This window comes from Nematostella vectensis, chromosome 8, assembly GCF_932526225.1.
Source record: "Nematostella vectensis chromosome 8, jaNemVect1.1, whole genome shotgun sequence".
Classification (NCBI taxonomy): domain Eukaryota; kingdom Metazoa; phylum Cnidaria; class Anthozoa; order Actiniaria; family Edwardsiidae; genus Nematostella; species Nematostella vectensis.
This window is the reverse complement of record NC_064041.1, coordinates 9,584,403-9,601,981: the sequence shown is the minus strand read 5'-3', so window position 1 is coordinate 9,601,981 and position 17,579 is coordinate 9,584,403. Positions and strand designations below refer to the sequence as shown.

The window sequence follows — 17,579 nt, the reverse complement described above, 5'->3', positions numbered from 1 at the left end:
CACTCAATTTCTCAAAGATGCGACTAGATCCAGGTTGCAACCTGATAATGGTTGATGCTATAGATGACGTAAAAGGAACCAGGACAGAAATCAGTATCTCGTGATCCTTCGGGGAAAATAAAATATAATTTGAAGTCGTGTCTTGACTGTCTCTTTGGTGGGGGAAATTTTCTCTCCAGGGACTAAACCCCTTTCTGCGCAACAATTCCCCTTAAAAACTAAAGGCTAATATAGTAATGTGACTACAGTCTGTGACAAAAGTGCTGATGAGATCCCCTACCCCTATCCCCATCCCCGTTTAGAAAAAGACACTCTTAGATCAACAGACTATACCATCCCTTCAAAATCTCCCAACCACCAGCCCCCCAGATCTATATTGTTTCAAAGCACTTGCGTCCCAGCCAACATTGATCCGCGGGGGGAAGGGGGGGGGGGGGGGGGGAGAATTGCCTTTATCGCACAGGAAAATTTAATAATTGATTTTTTTTTTTTGCATTCGGGGGGAGGGGGGAATTGCCTTTATCACAGGAAAATATAATATCGTATTTTTTTTTGCAATTTTGGTCAAAAAGTCTCAGCTATTATTGTCACGGATTGTAACTTTATTGAGGAAACAGTCAAGACACGACTTGAAATTTTTTTTTATTTTATTTTCCCGAAGGATCACGAGGGACTGATTTCTATCCTGGTTCGCCTGTGATTATAGCATAGGTTCAGAAAATTTGAATAATAATATCAATTAATATTTTAGTCGCATAATTGTTATCCTTTGCAACGACGAGCATAGAGTGTGGAGCTAAGTACCCTGTTGTCGGAACGCGGAACATTGATATCATTTACGTAAATGACTGTTATATCGAGCTTTGTGGAGCCCATGCATTTGAACTCTTCAGCTTTGCTGAACTGGACGCGCTGTTAACATATTGGAAATAGATAAATCGAGCAACGCTATATCTCTGAGATTTCACTGTGAAGTAAAATCAAACTAATTATGTTATTCCTCTTTTTATCGTGGAGTTTTTCTTTAAATTTCCTTTTCCCGCCCAAGTATAAAGAACTAATCCTTATAAGGATCGCAAGCACATACCTCGCTGAAAGCTCCAACTGAATTCCGTAATACTACCCAGTGACCTTTCGAAATACTAAAACATCTCTAGTTACAATCACTCATTGTGACATTTTCCGTATGGCATTCAGTGACACTTTATAAATCCTCTCGCGTTCCCAACGGACAGTAGCCCAGAAGCGCCCGAAGCCAAAACGACAAGATGAATTTCATCCTGAATTTGATCGGTGCTTTGCTGATTTTGTCCAGCTTCGAGAAGTCTGCGTCAAAGCCTATGACTGGTAAGAGATGCAAGTGTCTGTTTCGTGTTCTTATTTTTGGGAAGGATAAAATAAACAGGGAGTCGTTACTAGCGGGAAAGTACACAGAAACCGTTAAATCAGGCAAAACGCGCACGAAGTATATAAAGTGGTTTCTTTGTATAATAAGTTTGTTTGGTATTGTAGAATTGAGAAGAAAATGCTTTTTAATTTGCAGAATTCTTTCGAAATCTTTTTTGATATTTCTTTAGATAAACAATTATCGCTAGACAAAAATATTAAAACTGGCAACATAAAAAATCCTAAAAAATCGATTTAAATGTTAGAATAAGGGGAACTGCATTTCAGTTTTTAGGTTTCTCTTTATATCATTTAATTAAAGATAGAATACTTTTATGTATCGGTAGTATCAGCAAGCTCGCATCTTTGTCGAGGCATATTATGGCATAAGGTCACGCGTCTCTACAAAGCGGAACATTAAATTATCGTTTTACCAAGAAACTGCTGAAACACCGCGCTGATATGCTTGAATAATATTATTGGACTTAAACAAACTTCCCGTCAACTAAAAGTTATTTCATGTACTCTCCGGATATTTTTAGATAAAATCATTTTAAACTAAAGGGAAGGAATGCTAAAATACAATTACAAAATAGCAATTTAGCTAGTAAATTGTTATGCTTTGCTTTCTTTTATAATGTATAGGCGTTAATTTTAATGATTGAAACCACAGAAATCTTGTCTTGGATAAATTCCTATTTGTGCTTTTAGTATAAGAGGAACCGTTTGAATCCTCAAATTTCTTGAACTTCGCGCCTAAATGGTTGTCGATTCTCCGTCGCAAAGCGCGCATTTTTACTCGATAATTTGTCGAGAGAGCCGAAGCGTAATTTAGTACACGCGTTACTGCGTACGGTTTCATATACCGTATGTCAATCAGGTCTGGAGAGGGCTTTTAGTGAAAACACTTTAGTGGTCTGCGGATTATGGAAAAGGTCGGAAGAGGCCACCAACGAGTTGTTTGCAGAATTGCATTTATTGCTTAATATATTTTTATGTGACGGTGTCCGGCTATCTGACCTCTGGTGCGGAGGTAACTAATTTCTCCCTTGTTTCTTTGTAACGCCGGTGTGGATGCGCTCGGGTTTCGAGGGGCTTGTTGCTTCCGCAACTTTCCCCAGACTATTTTCAAAGGAAGGATAATCAGTTCTCCATCTAATATCAAATGTTCGCAATAAATGATTCCCTGGGAGTTGTCGACCTCTCCCCCTCGACACCACAATCCCTCAACCGACCTCCCCCCCCCCTTTCCCTCCCTCACCACCACTCCCATGCTCTAAGGAGTGGGGACCGTTGTACTTACCTACGGAACAAATTTGTAGGTCACGTAGCAATCCATTTGATTATACTTTCAGGCCCGTACCCAGGGGGGGGGGGGGGGGGGGGGGGGGGGGGGGGGGGGGCGAAAACCCGCAACGGCCGAAGGTCCACTTTCGGTTCTCAATAGACGTGCTATTATTTGTAGACAAAACTATTAAGCATCAGCTAGATCACTCTGGTATGTAGCCAAATCCGACAATAAACGTCCCGTGAAGATACTGCAAAGGCATGGTCAAATTTTTATAAAAGAAATCCCCTCCCCCCCCACCCCCCCCCCCCCCTCCCCTGAAATATTAGGTCCACTTTTTCGAGTTTCGCCGAAAGAAAAATCCTTGGTACGGGCCTGAACATACTTTTTTATTGTGTATATTGATTTTATTGATTTTTTTTGTAGATGAAGACTCAGAAATCGATTCACTGCTTCAGGAGCTGGATAGTACTCAGAATGATCAAGGTACACTGCTCATTGTTTTTTTTGTTCGCTCTGTTTTATAGTTGTACTTTGTGTGTAAAATTTGAGCGTTTTTCCAGCAGAAAATTCTGTACCAAACGAGCTGACGACACACCACGAGGATCGGATGCGCGAAAACAAAAGAAGTATGTCTCAAGCATAGCACTATTCAGTGCCGTAGAAGGCTTTGACAAACGGGAGGGGGGCACAATACAGAAACATGAAGAAAATATTAGCGGCACAGCCTACTGGTCTTTCCTCGTATAATTTTTGAAAATATTTTGGGACACGTGTCTCCAGTTCCCCACCCCTTGCTCCGCCCCCAATGGTCTTTTCTTATAATTTTTGAAAATATTTTGGTACACGTGTCCCCAGTTCTCCATCCCTTGCTACGCCCCCAATGGTCTTTTCTTATAATTTTTGAAAATATTTTGGTATACGTGTCTCCTGTACCCCACCCCTTGCTACGCCCCCAATGGTCTTTTCTTATAATTTTTGAAAATATTTTGGGACACGTGTCTCCAGTTCCCCACCCCTTGCTACGTCCCCAATGGTCTTTTCTTATAATTTTTGAAAATATTTTGGTACACGTGTCTCAAGTGCCCCACCCCTTGCTACGCCCCCAATGGTCTTTTCTTATAATTTTGGAAAATATTTTGGTTTACGTGTCTCCAGTTCCCCACCCCTTGCTACGTCCCCAATGGTCTTTTCTTATAATTTTTGAAAATATTTTGGGACACGTGTCTCCAGTTCCCCACCCCTTGCTACGTCCCCAATGGTCTTTTCTTATAATTTTTGAAAATATTTTGGTACACGTGTCTCAAGTGCCCCACCCCTTGCTACGCCCCCAATGGTCTTTTCTTATAATTTTTGAAAATATTTTGGTACACGTGTCTCAAGTGCCCCACCCCTTGCTACGCCCCCAATGGTCTTTTCTTATAATTTTTGAAAATATTTTGGTACACGTGTCTCCAGTTCCCCACCCCTTGCTCCGCCCCCAATGGTCTTTTCTTATAATTTTTGAAAATATTTTGGGACACGTGTCTCCAGTTCCCCACCCCTTGCTACGTCCCCAATGGTCTTTTCTTATAATTTTTGAAAATATTTTGGTACACGTGTCTCAAGTGCCCCACCCCTTGCTACGCCCCCAATGGTCTTTTCTTATAATTTTGGAAAATATTTTGGTATACGTGTCTCCTGTACCCCACCCCTTGCTCCGCCCCCAATGGTCTTTTCTTATAATTTTTGAAAATATTTTGGGACACGTGTCCCCAGTGCCCCACCCCTGCTACGCCCCCAATGGTATTTTCTTATAATTTTTGAAAATATTTTGGTTTACGTGTCTCCAGTTCCCCACCCCTTGCTACGTCCCCAATGGTCTTTTCTTATAATTTTTGAAAATATTTTGGTACACGTGTCTCAAGTGCCCCACCCCTTGCTACGCCCCCAATGGTCTTTTCTTATAATTTTGGAAAATATTTTGGTATACGTGTCTCCTGTACCCCACCCCTTGCTCCGCCCCCAATGGTCTTTTCTTATAATTTTTGAAAATATTTTGGGACACGTGTCCCCAGTGCCCCACCCCTGCTACGCCCCCAATGGTATTTTCTTATAATTTTTGAAAATATTTTGGTTTACGTGTCTCCAGTTCCCCACCCATTGCTACGTCCCCAATGGTCTTTTCTTATAATTTTTTTAATATCTTGGTACACGTGTCTCCAGTTCCCCACCCCTTGCTTCGTCCCCAATGGTATTTTCTTATAAGTTTTGAAAATATTTTGGTACACGTGTCCCCAGTGCCCCACCCCTGCTACGGCCCTACCATTACGCCTCGAAATAAAAGAAGAACGTATAGTGCTTATGACGTTTTGGCGCGAAAAATAGAGCTTATTGCGCATATTATTTTTTTGCAAAAATGTATTGTGCATATGGACATTTCGTGTGAAAATAGAACGTATCATATATGAACTTTTAGCAGGGAAACTGCGTGAGGGTAGAATGGACGAATTTAAGCTTTCCCTGTTCTTTTCATGTTATCAGACAATTTAACATTGTCCGGGGGTGTTTTATTCTCAGCTCAAATGACAAAAAATACCATACAACTGCTCTTGTGTAATCAGCTTTAGTCCCACCCAATCCCCTTCCCCTTCCTTTATATTGCGCGATGTTTGCTTGATCTAAATAGAATAACTTGTTGTTATAGTATCGGACATGTTTTCGGACACCGAATCAACAGATGCGGACTACACGACAGTGCCGGACTTTGATGGTAAGGGGCGCAGACTTCTAAATGATCGAAAATTTGATATTTTGACCAGTACAGGATTAAACAAAAAAAATCGAGCAACAAAATCTTGAAAACGAATCGAGAGGCTGAAAGGTACGCAAAGATATTGAGCAGTAAAAATCAGCTATCAACTCGTCACGTATCAAGTTGTCGGTCTCTTTACAAGAATTTTTTGCGTCTTTTATTCCAGCGGGAGTTCTTCCCTTTGAAAGAGTCGGTTGTTTCAGAGACAAAGGCCCACCTCACCCTCTCCCCAAACTCATCAAGAGCCTACGCCAAAAAATCGACTGGAACAACATGAATAAAACCATTGACGCATGCGCAAAACTCGTCCAAGCCGCTGGCTACCAGTACTTTGGTATCGCCTTTTATGGCGAGTGTTGGAGCGGAGTCGATGCGCACAAGACATACGCGAAAGATGGGTCGACCCAGGATTGCTGGAGCGGCGTGGGCAAAGCAGGGGCTTACGCTGTGTACAGGTTCAAATACGGTAAGCGTGTTTTGTTTGTGGGAGACCGGATATAAGAGGTTGAGATTGATGAAGAGCAGACCGAATAAAAGGGACTAAAATTCATAATAAACAGAACGAATGAAAGAGACTGAGATTTATAATTATAGCAAACTACTGAATTAAAAGAGCTTTAAACTGATGATAAACAGACCAAATGAACAGGGTTGAGACTGATGATAAACAGACCCAATGAACAGGGTTGAGACTGATGATAAACAGACCATTGATGATTAGTAAACCGGATGAAAGGGGTTGAAATTGATGATAAGTAAACCGGATGAGAAGGGGTTGAAATTGATGATTAGTAAACCGGATGAAAGGGGTTGAAATTGATGATTAGTAAACCGGATGAAAGGGGTTAAAATTGATGATTAGTAAACCAGATGAAAGGGGTTCAAATTGATGATTAGTAAACCGGATGAAAAGGGTTGAAATTGATGATTAGTAAACCGGATGAAAGGGGTTGGAATTGATGATAAGTATTAAACTGGATGAAAGGTGTTCTGTGTACTGATCAAGGTTTGTTTCTCCATTTAGTACCGACAACATCAGGACCAACCACAACGCCCACGACACCATCTGTTCCAGGTATATCATGTAATGCTAATGGCGATGCTTATAGTAGGGTGACATTAACATATGAATCATCGAGATGGTGACATATGATTACGATTGATTATCACTTGTATTATTCTTATTGATTATATAGTTGGCCGATTTCTCGACACTCGACACTTCACCATGGGAATGATAATAAGAAGTTATTATATAAAAAAACTATTATAATGAAATACCGATTGTAACCAAAATTTTGATCTATGTGATTGTTTTTTACTATCTTCCTGCCGCTCTAGCCGAGTGCATTTCTTACCATGAGCTAACCACCGCTGACCGTGCCATGGGGAATTCTGGATCAAAGCCAACGTGTGACAATACGCTGAGCCCAGGATGGTATCGGTTCAGCGGCGCTGCGGGCAAGAACATGCCCACAAGTTGCGTCCAGAAGCATCACTGCGGCACGCATGCGCCTGGCTGGCTAAACGGTACGCTGCCCAGTACAATCGAAGGCGCAGCATCTCGTCAAGTTTGCTTTCACTGGGGGAATGATTGCTGTAGATGGAAGAGTGACATCAAGGTCCGCAACTGTGGCGAGTTTTACGTCTACCAGCTAGAGAGGCCCCCTGTTTGCAGGCTCAGATATTGCGGTGACGCACCTGGTTAGTACACTTGTTATAATCAATATCATATAAGACTCTAATGGAGCTATATAAATCTATCAGCGATTAAAATTACGCAAATGAACTAATGGGATTAATGCGTATTGCCCACAGGACCCTCTACCCCGCCACCGCCAACGACAGCTGGTAAGAGTTTGATGTCTTTTCTGAATCCATCAATTGATGGACTTCCTGACTTGAAACTCAGATCGACCCTTAGATTTGTATATAATTTTCAGTGTGTGTGTGTTACTTGCAAGACTGGAACTCAAAAACTGAGAAACTCGAAATCCCCGCGAGCTATGTTTCACTCGCTTACTGGCCAATCTCCATCCCGTTAGCTCGATCATTTTCATTGTGTTTTCTAACACAATCTTTCGCTTTTTTTCTTCAGCCCCGACCACTCCTGCTCCCACCACCCCGACAGGTAAAGAGCATCTCAAGTCTATAAGCACCTCTTATGTGACTGGCTTTACTCGTCAGTATATAGATACTCACCAACTTACTTCCGGAGGGCCGACGGAAACCTCAACCGAGAAGAGACAAAAGAATCTATTAGAATTCACGCTATGTAACGGGCCATCCGCTCTGAATTATCAATAATATCCTCAAAGAAACTTTCAATAGACACACCGCTTTCACAGTTTTAAAATATCTTTTATGTGTTTCCGTTAAAAATCCAAAATTTTACGTAATCGATCGGGAGTAAACTGGTTACAATGAGGTTTAAATAGTGTAAGCACTATTATTGAGGTTTGACACCACGAGGTTAGGTCACCAGTTGTTCTTTTGACTTGACCATCAATGCAAATTAGCTGCGACGAGAGACTGTACTTCCTAGCTGGGCTACCCCAAAATCAATCGATCCCCTGACCCCCACCCGTACCTCTAAGGTATCGCTTAGGTTACTATGGTGAAAGTGGTGCATGCGGGCTTATCTAGGGGGTACTCGCAACGATAACTGTGATGGTAATGATTAGAATGACGACGAGTTGATGCTGGTGGTGTCGGTGCTGTTCTATGGAAAATGATATGAATAAATTTATGATGGTGATGATGATGATGATGTCGGCAAGGGTGATGATGGTGTTGTGGCTTATTGTTGTCATGGTAATTATGATGACGGTGTTGGTGGTGTAAATTGTAAAAATGGTGTTGGCGATGACGATGACGTTAATGATGGTTATAATTATTGTGATAGTGATGAATAATAGATCGTTCTTTTTTCAAGATGAATGCTCTTCCTACAAACTACTAGACTCTTCTGACCGCGCTATCAAATACACTGGCAAACCCTTCTTATGCGACCAAAACATGAGCCCGGGATGGTACAGATTCAGCGGTAGTGCCGGTAAAAACATGCCAACCAGCTGCGTACCCACAATGCACTGTGGAACGCATGCACCTGGTTGGCTGAACGGAACACTGCCCAAAATATCCGAAGGCGCGGTTACTCGCCAGGCATGCTTCAACTGGCGAAACAACTGCTGTTTCTGGAAGAGGGACATCAAAGTCCGTAATTGTGTAGGGTTCTACGTGTACCGACTAATGAAGCCTCCGGGATGTCGTTTGAGATACTGTGGCGATAACGGACCTGGTAGGACCATTATTTGCTTGTGTAGATAAAGCATGGAGCTAAACAACGACTAACAAAGGTGTCGTGTCTTTCAGTTCCTACCACTGCAGCGCCGACAACAGTTGCTCCACCACCAACAACACCATCCTTACCAGGTACTATTACTAATAACGACCAAACCACACTTGCATGCTAAAACGCCCACAACATCATTTTACCAGGCACTGTGACCAATAGAACCAAATAACACTTGCTCCAACGCCCAGAACACTATTTTTACCAGGTACTGTGACCGATAGCACCAAACAACACTTGCTCCAATCCCACAACACCATCTTTACCCGGCACTGTGACCGATAGCACCAAATAAATAACACTTGCTCCAACGCCCACAACCTTATCTTTACCAGGCACTGTGACCAAAAAGGACCAGGCGGTTCCTGGGGACGAGCGAAAAAAAAACGAACGCATAATTTCGATGAAAGCGATGATGCCGATGAATTTAAAGATGATATAAAGACGATTTACTAGTGGTGGTGGTTATGAAAATGATATGGATAAGGAAGAGATAACCTCAGTAAAAAATAAATAATAAAAATCGATAATTATCATTGTTAACTGTTGTAGTTATGGTAATGGTGAAAAGAATGCGATTCTAGCTTGATTAACAGTATAAAACTACTTTTAAGAGCAATTCTTATATTTCAGCTGAGTGTTTTTCTTACCTCGAACTCAAATCTTCTGACCGTTCCATGGGGAATTCGAATCCGCTGTTCACTTGCGATAACGGTATGAGCCCGCGTTGGTACCGTTTTAGCGGAGCTGCAGGCTCAAACATGCCCACTAGTTGCGTTCCTAAAAATAGATGTGGCACGCATGCGCCTGGCTGGTTAAATGGAACGCTGCCCAATGTTAACGAAGGTGCAGTAAACCGCATGGTGTGTTTCCACTGGGATAACAACTGCTGCAGGTGGAACAAAGAAATCAGAGTGCGGAATTGTGGCGGGTTTTACGTGTATCACTTGGGGCGAACCCCGACATGCAGACTCAGATATTGTGGCGATGCCCCTGGTAAGTATAAAGTCTCCTGTGCATGCATGATTTAGCATATCAATTATTATTATTTAAAAAAAAAACATTAGTTTTTTCTAACCCGCTCGGTCAATTCCTTATTAGGACATTATATACCATAATTTGAAGTCGATTTTTTAGCTTTTTTGTCACCTCAGTACTGTGTACGATGAGAATTTCCATGTAAACTTTGAAGGATTTCGTGTTGACTACGATTTTACAGGCTGGCATTTAGTAACAGGTTCAGGCCCTACCGTTTTTACAACATCACAGGTTTCCCGCGCGCTCGGTAACGAATAAATTGAATTATATGATAAGCGCTTCTCCCTTCCCTTGCCTACCTTTGATATATCAAACAATTATGATGGATCTAAAACTAACAAAAAACTAACATTGTCCCGTTTATTATCTTTTAGCGCTAACGACAACCGCCCCACCCCTGACCTCACCTACAGCAGGTAGGTGACTTTTTCCGTGAATGCCAGCGCACGAGATACTCATTTGATATACACCCGTTTCAAATAACGTTGCACTCGGAAATCGATGTATCGTAGCTCGCAGTGCTTCATTGGTATCGTGTAAACGGCTGAATCACTGTATCTAAAAGCCATAGGAATTCATAGGAACATGAGCAATAATTCTACAGCCTTTGAAGCCTGGATTTCTTTTTATTTGCGCTTATTTGCTTATTTATTTGATACCCTTGAAGCACTACGGGTTACGATACATCGATCCTCCGAGCGCAACCTTATTTGAAATAGGTGTATGCCGTAAAGGACCGCGTGCGTGACACCACGTGACATATGCCGTGAAGGTCCGCGTGCGTGACACCACGTGACCTATGCCGTGAAGGTCCGCGTGCGTGACACCACGTGACCTATGCCGTGAAGGTCCGCGTGCGTGACACCACGTGACATGCTGTATGTCAGGTGACATATCGCAAAGGCCTTCTACTCCCGATACATCACACTGGCTTAACTGTTTTACTGTGTATGACATTCCAGGAAGATTTTTCAGGTAAAACTTTTCTACCAAATAATTGGAAACGTATCAAACGCGATGACGTCACGCTCAAGGTTATCATTTACTTTGCAACAATAATAACACACGTTGACAAAAATGGACAAAAGTGAAGACTGAAGAAGCAAAATGGGCTGCCAAAATTTGTAATTTTTCTTTCCTAATGCTCTGCTTTTCCATGCCCAGCCCCAGAATGCTATTCGTACCGTTCCCTGAATTCCGCTGACCGTGCGATGAGTCATATCAGCTCTCAATACACGTGCGACAACAATATGAGACCAGGGTGGTATCGGTTCAGCGGTGCTGCAGGAACGAACATGCCAAGAACCTGTATCCCCGACCACCGTTGCGGTGCGCATGCGCCTGGTTGGATGAACGGACCGCTGCCTGATGTGGATGAAGGCGCAGCTACGCGCAAAGTTTGCTTTCACTGGGCCAAAAACTGCTGCAAATGGAGCAAGAACATCAAAGTCCGCAATTGTGGCGGCTTTTACGTGTACCAGCTGGACAAGCCACCTGCTTGTAGGCTCAGATACTGTGGCGATAAGACACATGGTATGAGATAGATAAACATTCGTTTCGTAGTTCTGGATTATTTGTATCTCGATATTTGTATATCTAAAGCGATCTTTCATGGCATGATCATGTATTAAAATAAGGTTAAAAGAAAAATATTATAAAATGGATTTTTGCCCAGAAATAAAAAAAAACATAAACATTAAACATAGCAAATTGTTTTACCTCTTCAGAAAATAGAAACAGTACTAAAAAACACATCGCCACCAAGGTCAGTAATAACGGCCTTTTTCCTTTTTTTTTTTCAGCTCTTACAACAATCGCGCCAACCACCACACCGCGGCCTCCGACGCCAGGTACGAAAACACGTCATGTATTGATCCCCGTGCACACCTGCTGTCTATACCTATCCCCACATTTTACGCCCCGTACGCACACCCGCCACTCTTAAGCCCCGTACGCACACCCGCCACTCTTAAGCCCCGCGCGCACACTATTCAGTCCCGTACGCACATCCATCATACTTTAGTTCGGTACGCACCCATCACTGAAGTTCCGTACACTCACCCGTCACTTTGAAGTTCCGTACGCACACCCATCACTATTAAAGTTTGGCCCAAACTTAATACGCACACCCATCACTTTAAAGTTTGGTACACACACCAATCACTTTTAAGTTCGGCACGCACACCAATGATCTTTAAGTTCGCTACCTACGCCCATCACTTTTAAGTTCTGTAAGCACACCCATCACTTTTAAGATTAGTTTGCATACTCACCATTTTTATACCGTACGAACTCTCGCCACTTCCGTACACACACCCGTAAATTTTAGATCTGGCAAAGTAAGGGATAGACCTGTAGAAAAGTGAGGAGGGGGTACGCGTAAGAAAAAATAAAGAAAAAAAATCGTACAGGCCGATCTTACCCCCAGCGCAGCAAGAGAAAAAAAAAGCATGAAAACCTGAAGCTTCCGCAGAAAAAAAAAAAAAAAAAAAAAATTCGAGCAGATAGACAAAAATCGCCCACCCCTCCCATTACTTTTGTAAATACCCGCTCCCTCCTCCCAACACCTACCCCCCTTAAAAATATTGTGCTCATCTTTCACCTTTTCCCTTAAGCGCTAATCCGTCTGTGTGAGCACCGAAGCGGCGTTCTTAACTGCCCACAAAACAAGCGCATAAAGATACTTTACTCCAACTATGGCCGAACCAGCGGTCGCAGCGTTTGTCCCCACCCGTCCATACGCACTACCAGCTGCAGGTCAGCGGAGTCACAACGGCTCATTAGATGCGCGTGCAACGGCCGAAACGCATGTCCGCTGTACGCAAAGAACGAAGTGTATGGAGATCCATGTGTTGGGACTTATAAGTACATCGAGGTCCGATATCTTTGTGTGTAGATGCAGTTTTAAAATACAAGTGCCTTTAGGAAGATTTGATAGCATATAACAGGGAGATCGGCGTGTTTATATCACAAAAAGTGTTATTAGAGGCATTTTCATATTCCAGTCATTCCATTTTCTGGTGACAAGAAAGATTTATACCTTTGTTCTGTATGAACCCTTCTATATTAAAACGCTGTCTAGACCAAAGAGAGACCCCTTTTGAACAAATGCCTCAAATGTACTCTGTTTTACGATACCCAAAGTGGATTTGAAAATAATGTTACCCTATGGGTGTTAAAGTACAGAATGAGATTTGTTAGCTAATGAAAAAAAATAGAAACATTTGAATCATAATAAAAGATAACAAAAACATGTACAGTGTCTAATGCACTTTTCATCCTTTTTAATACCAAACACCTCTATCTCTTTGGTAATCGCTTTGGTTTTGATGGGTTTAAAGTCCAACGACTTTGCAAGCGTGAACTGCCTTAATGTCCAATGCCTTTGCGTCAAATGCCTTTTGCGTCCAATGCCTTTGCGTCAAATGCCTTTGCGTCAAATGCCTTTTGCGTCCAATGCCTTTGCGTCAAATGCCTTTTGCGTCCAATGCCTTTGCGTCCAATGCCTTTGCGTCAAATGCCTTTTGCGTCCAATGCCTTTGCGTCAAACGCCTTCTGCGTCCAATGCATCTGCGTCCAATGCCTTTTGCGTCCAATGTTTTTCGCTTAAGCCATATGGTACATGGCTTTCTGGCAGCCCAAAGGGGGGGGGGGGGGGGGGGGGGCTAAAAAAAACCTCCCTAAACCCTCTCCCTAGATCTGCTACTGAGCAGCTATAGCTTGAAAACACCATTATTAAGGGGGTATCAATGTTTGGTGTCGTGATTGGGTACACTTTTATTTCTATAAGAACGTTTATATTTTCAATTAAGGCTACGCCGCCTATTGTGGCGAAGCTAATAAAATATTGTTTAAGACTGAAAATGTTCCTAAAGATGTTCTCTTAAATTTTAATGTATAAAAATACGGTATCGAATTAAGCAATAGAAGAAAATCACACAAATGATCAAAAACAATTATATTTATGGTTGTTATTGTGAACACTATATGGCGAAATCTCAGTATAGAAAAGGTAAATAGGTCTTTATTAAACAAAAAAGTGTATCAATCTTACTGTTGGGTTGCTTTATGTCACGTCGTTTAATGACGGGTATCCGTTTTAGTTTGATAGTTTGAAACGAAACTTTTTGTTCTTTTTTTTTTTAAACTTTGTGTGTCGGTGTGATTTTTTTCCTTTTCTAACCGTTCCTTCCACACGAGAGCGAACACGACAGCTCTACAACACATGGAACTGTTCTCCATTTTGCTTATTTACATCGCGCTCATTCATGACACCGCCTTTTTTTAAAGGTTCCGTTTTCTCCAAAAGCATTGAATAGGTATTGTTTTCAAAATTTTCCGGTTTTTTTTCATCGGTTTCGCGGATTTGATTTGAACGCATACGTGCAAATGGGTTTTCTAAAAACCTTAGTATGGTGATTTAAGAAGGCGGCAAACCTAAGATGAACAGATTACAAATAAGACTCTTGTTAGTACTATTGTTTGTAATTAGAGAAAACATGAAAGTAAATGTGCATGACTGGATTGAATGATTACATATAAACAAAAGAACAAATTTGCTACCACACCTAAACACTCTCACTAAAGTAATGGTACTGAAATTTATATTTTTAATGAGAAGCATTGCCAAAACGTCGGGCTTTTTATATCCAACTGATTATTTAAGATATACTATGGCACAAGGGGAATTTAGTGATTAAATCTCCCCGTAAACTGAAAGATTATTATAGTCAGGTTGAGCCCCGACACCTACTTATTTTTGCCTACTTTTTGGCTGGTGTCAGAACCTGATAGTTTTGCTTTCAGTATTGCATTTGTTTCTACATTTTTTCGTAACCGCACGGTAAATGTCAAGTTCCGACGGTTACAAGAAAAAAAATTGAAAAGTCACTTTGTTTGAAGAAAATGAGCAAACGTTAAGAAATGAAACATCATCCCACATGGATCTAGTCTAGCGTTGTTTAGGTACCACGAAAAAAAAAATGCGTACTTTTAATTTCTTACCGCGGCTTTGTTCCATATATGGATCAATTCTATGTCTACATAGAAGGTTCTGATGTCAATAATACCAGTATACGAGGTTGCAGCATGTACTGCACGCTTTATAAGCTAGTGAGAAACAAGCTCGTACGTTGTGGACATGAGAGCCTCGCACATGAACATCGGTGCCTTCAATGTGGACTTGTTCCATAGATGGAAATCGTATTCGGGCGCAAATTAACCCTTTTTTCCCTGTACCGGTCAAGCCAAAAAAAATCGTTACAGTAATATGACACAAACACAACGAGATTAATAGGATAAATAGTATTGAAGACGCATCTGAACAGCAAAATAATAGCTCGTTCTTAGACAAATTTCCAACTGGAGAAGGAAAACCAGCAGAATTGCACCTTTCAATTAAGCGCTAAAAATAACACACAAAGAATAAAAGCAAACACAACTTAGGTCGCGATTAGACACCTTTATTCTGATCTACCAGGGTTATTTCCATGGCCTCAAACACAATGCCCACTCCTTGATAGCTTCTGGTACCTAGTGATACTTCTTGCCACCATAACAGATTGCAAAGAACGGACCAACATTAAAACGGTTTAAGAACCTGTTCTAATACCCTGTATTCTTTTATGTTTACATCTAGGTATGGCTTCGTATGAAAAAGTTGGATGCTTTTACGAGGTACACCGCGACCACTACCGACACTGATAAAAAATCTCCGACCGAATATCGATTTGCACAACATCCACGCCCGTAGCCAGGATTTTGAGCGGGGTGGTTCGTTTTTCCATTTCAGCGGACCAAATTTCCGGTATACCCCTCTCCTCGCCTTATTACATTAGGTAATCAATCTTGTATATAAAATGTTATTAATATGGTGCTTTTTAACATATAGCGATAATAATAAAGATAATTATTATAAAAAGATTTTTATAGTTATTTTAATAATATATTGATGTGCACGGTATATTTCCAGCCAACGTTATATATTTGTTTGTTTGTTCTGAGCGGAACTTCAAGCCGGGTTGGGGGGGGGGGGGGGGGTTCGTCCGAACCCCTCGAACCCCCCTGGCTACGGGCCTGACATCAATAAGAACATACAAGCTTGCGCGAAGCACGTTCAAGCTACCAAATACAAGTACTTTCGGCATTTCTTTTTATAGAGAGTGCTGGAGTGAAGCGCATGCGCATAGACATACGTCAAGGCTGGGTTGTCTAGTGATGTGTATAAACTTAAAGGTATTGATCGTATGCTTAGTATGACGTGAATATAAATGTCCAGAAATGTATACTGTTTGCATTTCATCCAAAATATCTTCTTTTTTCATACCATAGGCGGGAGATCGGTGCTATCGTGGTGTTTCGATTCGTGGCCGCCATTTTGCTTTTGTACTGATCGCGAGAGATAGAAATGGGTGGTAGCGCTTGCAAGTAGGCTAAGGGCGGTAATGATGGCAAGAGGTGGTGTGATGAGGTGCTCTTGGTTCTTATTTTCAAGTTTTCCTTTCTCAAAAGACCCCCGTCGCCGTCACCATCACCGTCACTGTCACCGTCACCATCATCATTATGACACTACAAAAAGATGTACCAATATTTTAAGTCTATATGGCTATTAGTTGGTCTGCCTCTTTTTGCATTCTACCACACCATTGAGGGAAAATAAGAGGGAAAATAAGTAATGTAAAAAGCTGAAGTGTTCTTCTCCCTGACACAGTTAAACTTTGCGTTAAATCAGACATACGCATGAAAATGTATAATAACTTTAGTATGTCAGCCCGTGCTCCCGCCCCCATATCTAAAAATAAAAATATAAAGAAATAACCGGTAGTAGGGGTGTGGCAGTGACAGTGTTTCTGTATGGTGCCTCCTTAATATTTTGAGGCCTGCTACAGTCCTTAAAATGTTATAATTCATCAGTTAGGATCATAACTAAAATTGGATGCATTTTTTAAATAAAAAAATTATCCAATCACAGCAGAGTACCCACCCCCTCCCCCTTGGTATTTGTATGCCAAGCTATCATTTGAAACAAAATGGCGGCGCGAAGGGGAGTACGAATATACAGCCTAACCGTTTGTTTGAAGCAGTTTGACACCCCGAAAATAATATGCCACATTCAATATCGAAAAACACGCACTTATAGTTCACTAAACGCTGAACACAGACCCGGGAAGCACCGTCGACTTGATGCTAATGCTTTGTAATAAGCTAAGTAAAGCAACTAAAACATTAGTGTAAAAGTTTTACTTGATACAAAATTAAGTAGAGAACTTCTAACTTTGCCCAACTGTTTTTCTATCAAAATCACGAGGTATTTAAGTTATTTTAAACTGTTCTTCAAGGCAATTACTTCATACCAGGGGTCTACTATAAAGCCGGAGATTATACATAGATTTTACTTAATTTTCTCAATAGTTTCACGTGTGATCAAAATACAACGGCGTACAGTGAATGTATCAAACAATAAAAGTACTTATAAAAAAATAAGCGAGAAAGAGGGGGCTTAAACTTGAACAACCTATTCTGGGTGCAAGTTTACTTGTGTGACCACAGTCATTGTACTCCACTGGACACCATTAAGCAGACATACTGTATGAGAAAAATTTGGTGACAGTTAACTTATATGATAGCTTCAGATGTCTTCAGAAGAAAATCACCCCCATTCCCCACCCCTGGATATGTCTCTGTATGGGTGTGTTCATTAGAAATGAGGTATAGACATA

The 17,579-nt window shown here is 41.4% G+C and overlaps 1 protein-coding gene across 2 annotated transcripts; it reads left to right on the top strand.

Moving 5' to 3' along the window:
• Positions 1-1,194: 1,194 nt before the first annotated feature.
• LOC5519385 lies at positions 1,195-13,116 on the top strand. Of its 2 annotated transcripts, none has more exons than XM_032364189.2 (16): positions 1,195-1,347; positions 3,101-3,160; positions 3,238-3,303; positions 5,361-5,426; positions 5,635-5,934; positions 6,493-6,543; positions 6,810-7,172; positions 7,287-7,319; positions 7,567-7,599; positions 8,404-8,769; positions 8,844-8,903; positions 9,457-9,819; positions 10,236-10,277; positions 11,026-11,394; positions 11,664-11,711; positions 12,477-13,116. In XM_032364189.2, the coding sequence occupies exons 1-16, from the start codon at positions 1,269-1,271 to the stop codon at positions 12,755-12,757; spliced, it is 2,580 nt and encodes an 859-aa protein (XP_032220080.2). In that variant the 5' UTR covers positions 1,195-1,268; the 3' UTR covers positions 12,758-13,116. The 2 variants fall into 2 exon arrangements, with proteins under 2 accessions (XP_032220080.2, XP_032220081.2); XM_032364190.2 differs by having other exon boundaries at positions 1,196-1,347; positions 3,241-3,303.
• The last annotated feature ends 4,463 nt before the right edge of the window (positions 13,117-17,579 follow it).

Excerpts from the sequence above, each read along its gene's own strand:
- LOC5519385 (XM_032364189.2), top strand. The coding sequence starts at position 1,269 with ATGAATTTCATCCTGAATTTGATCGGTGCTTTGCTGATTTTGTCCAGC. Across the intron at positions 3,304-5,360 it reads GATGCGCGAAAACAAAAGAA|TATCGGACATGTTTTCGGAC; the intron begins GTATGTCTCAAG and ends TTGTTGTTATAG. Across the intron at positions 7,173-7,286 it reads ATATTGCGGTGACGCACCTG|GACCCTCTACCCCGCCACCG; the intron begins GTTAGTACACTT and ends TATTGCCCACAG.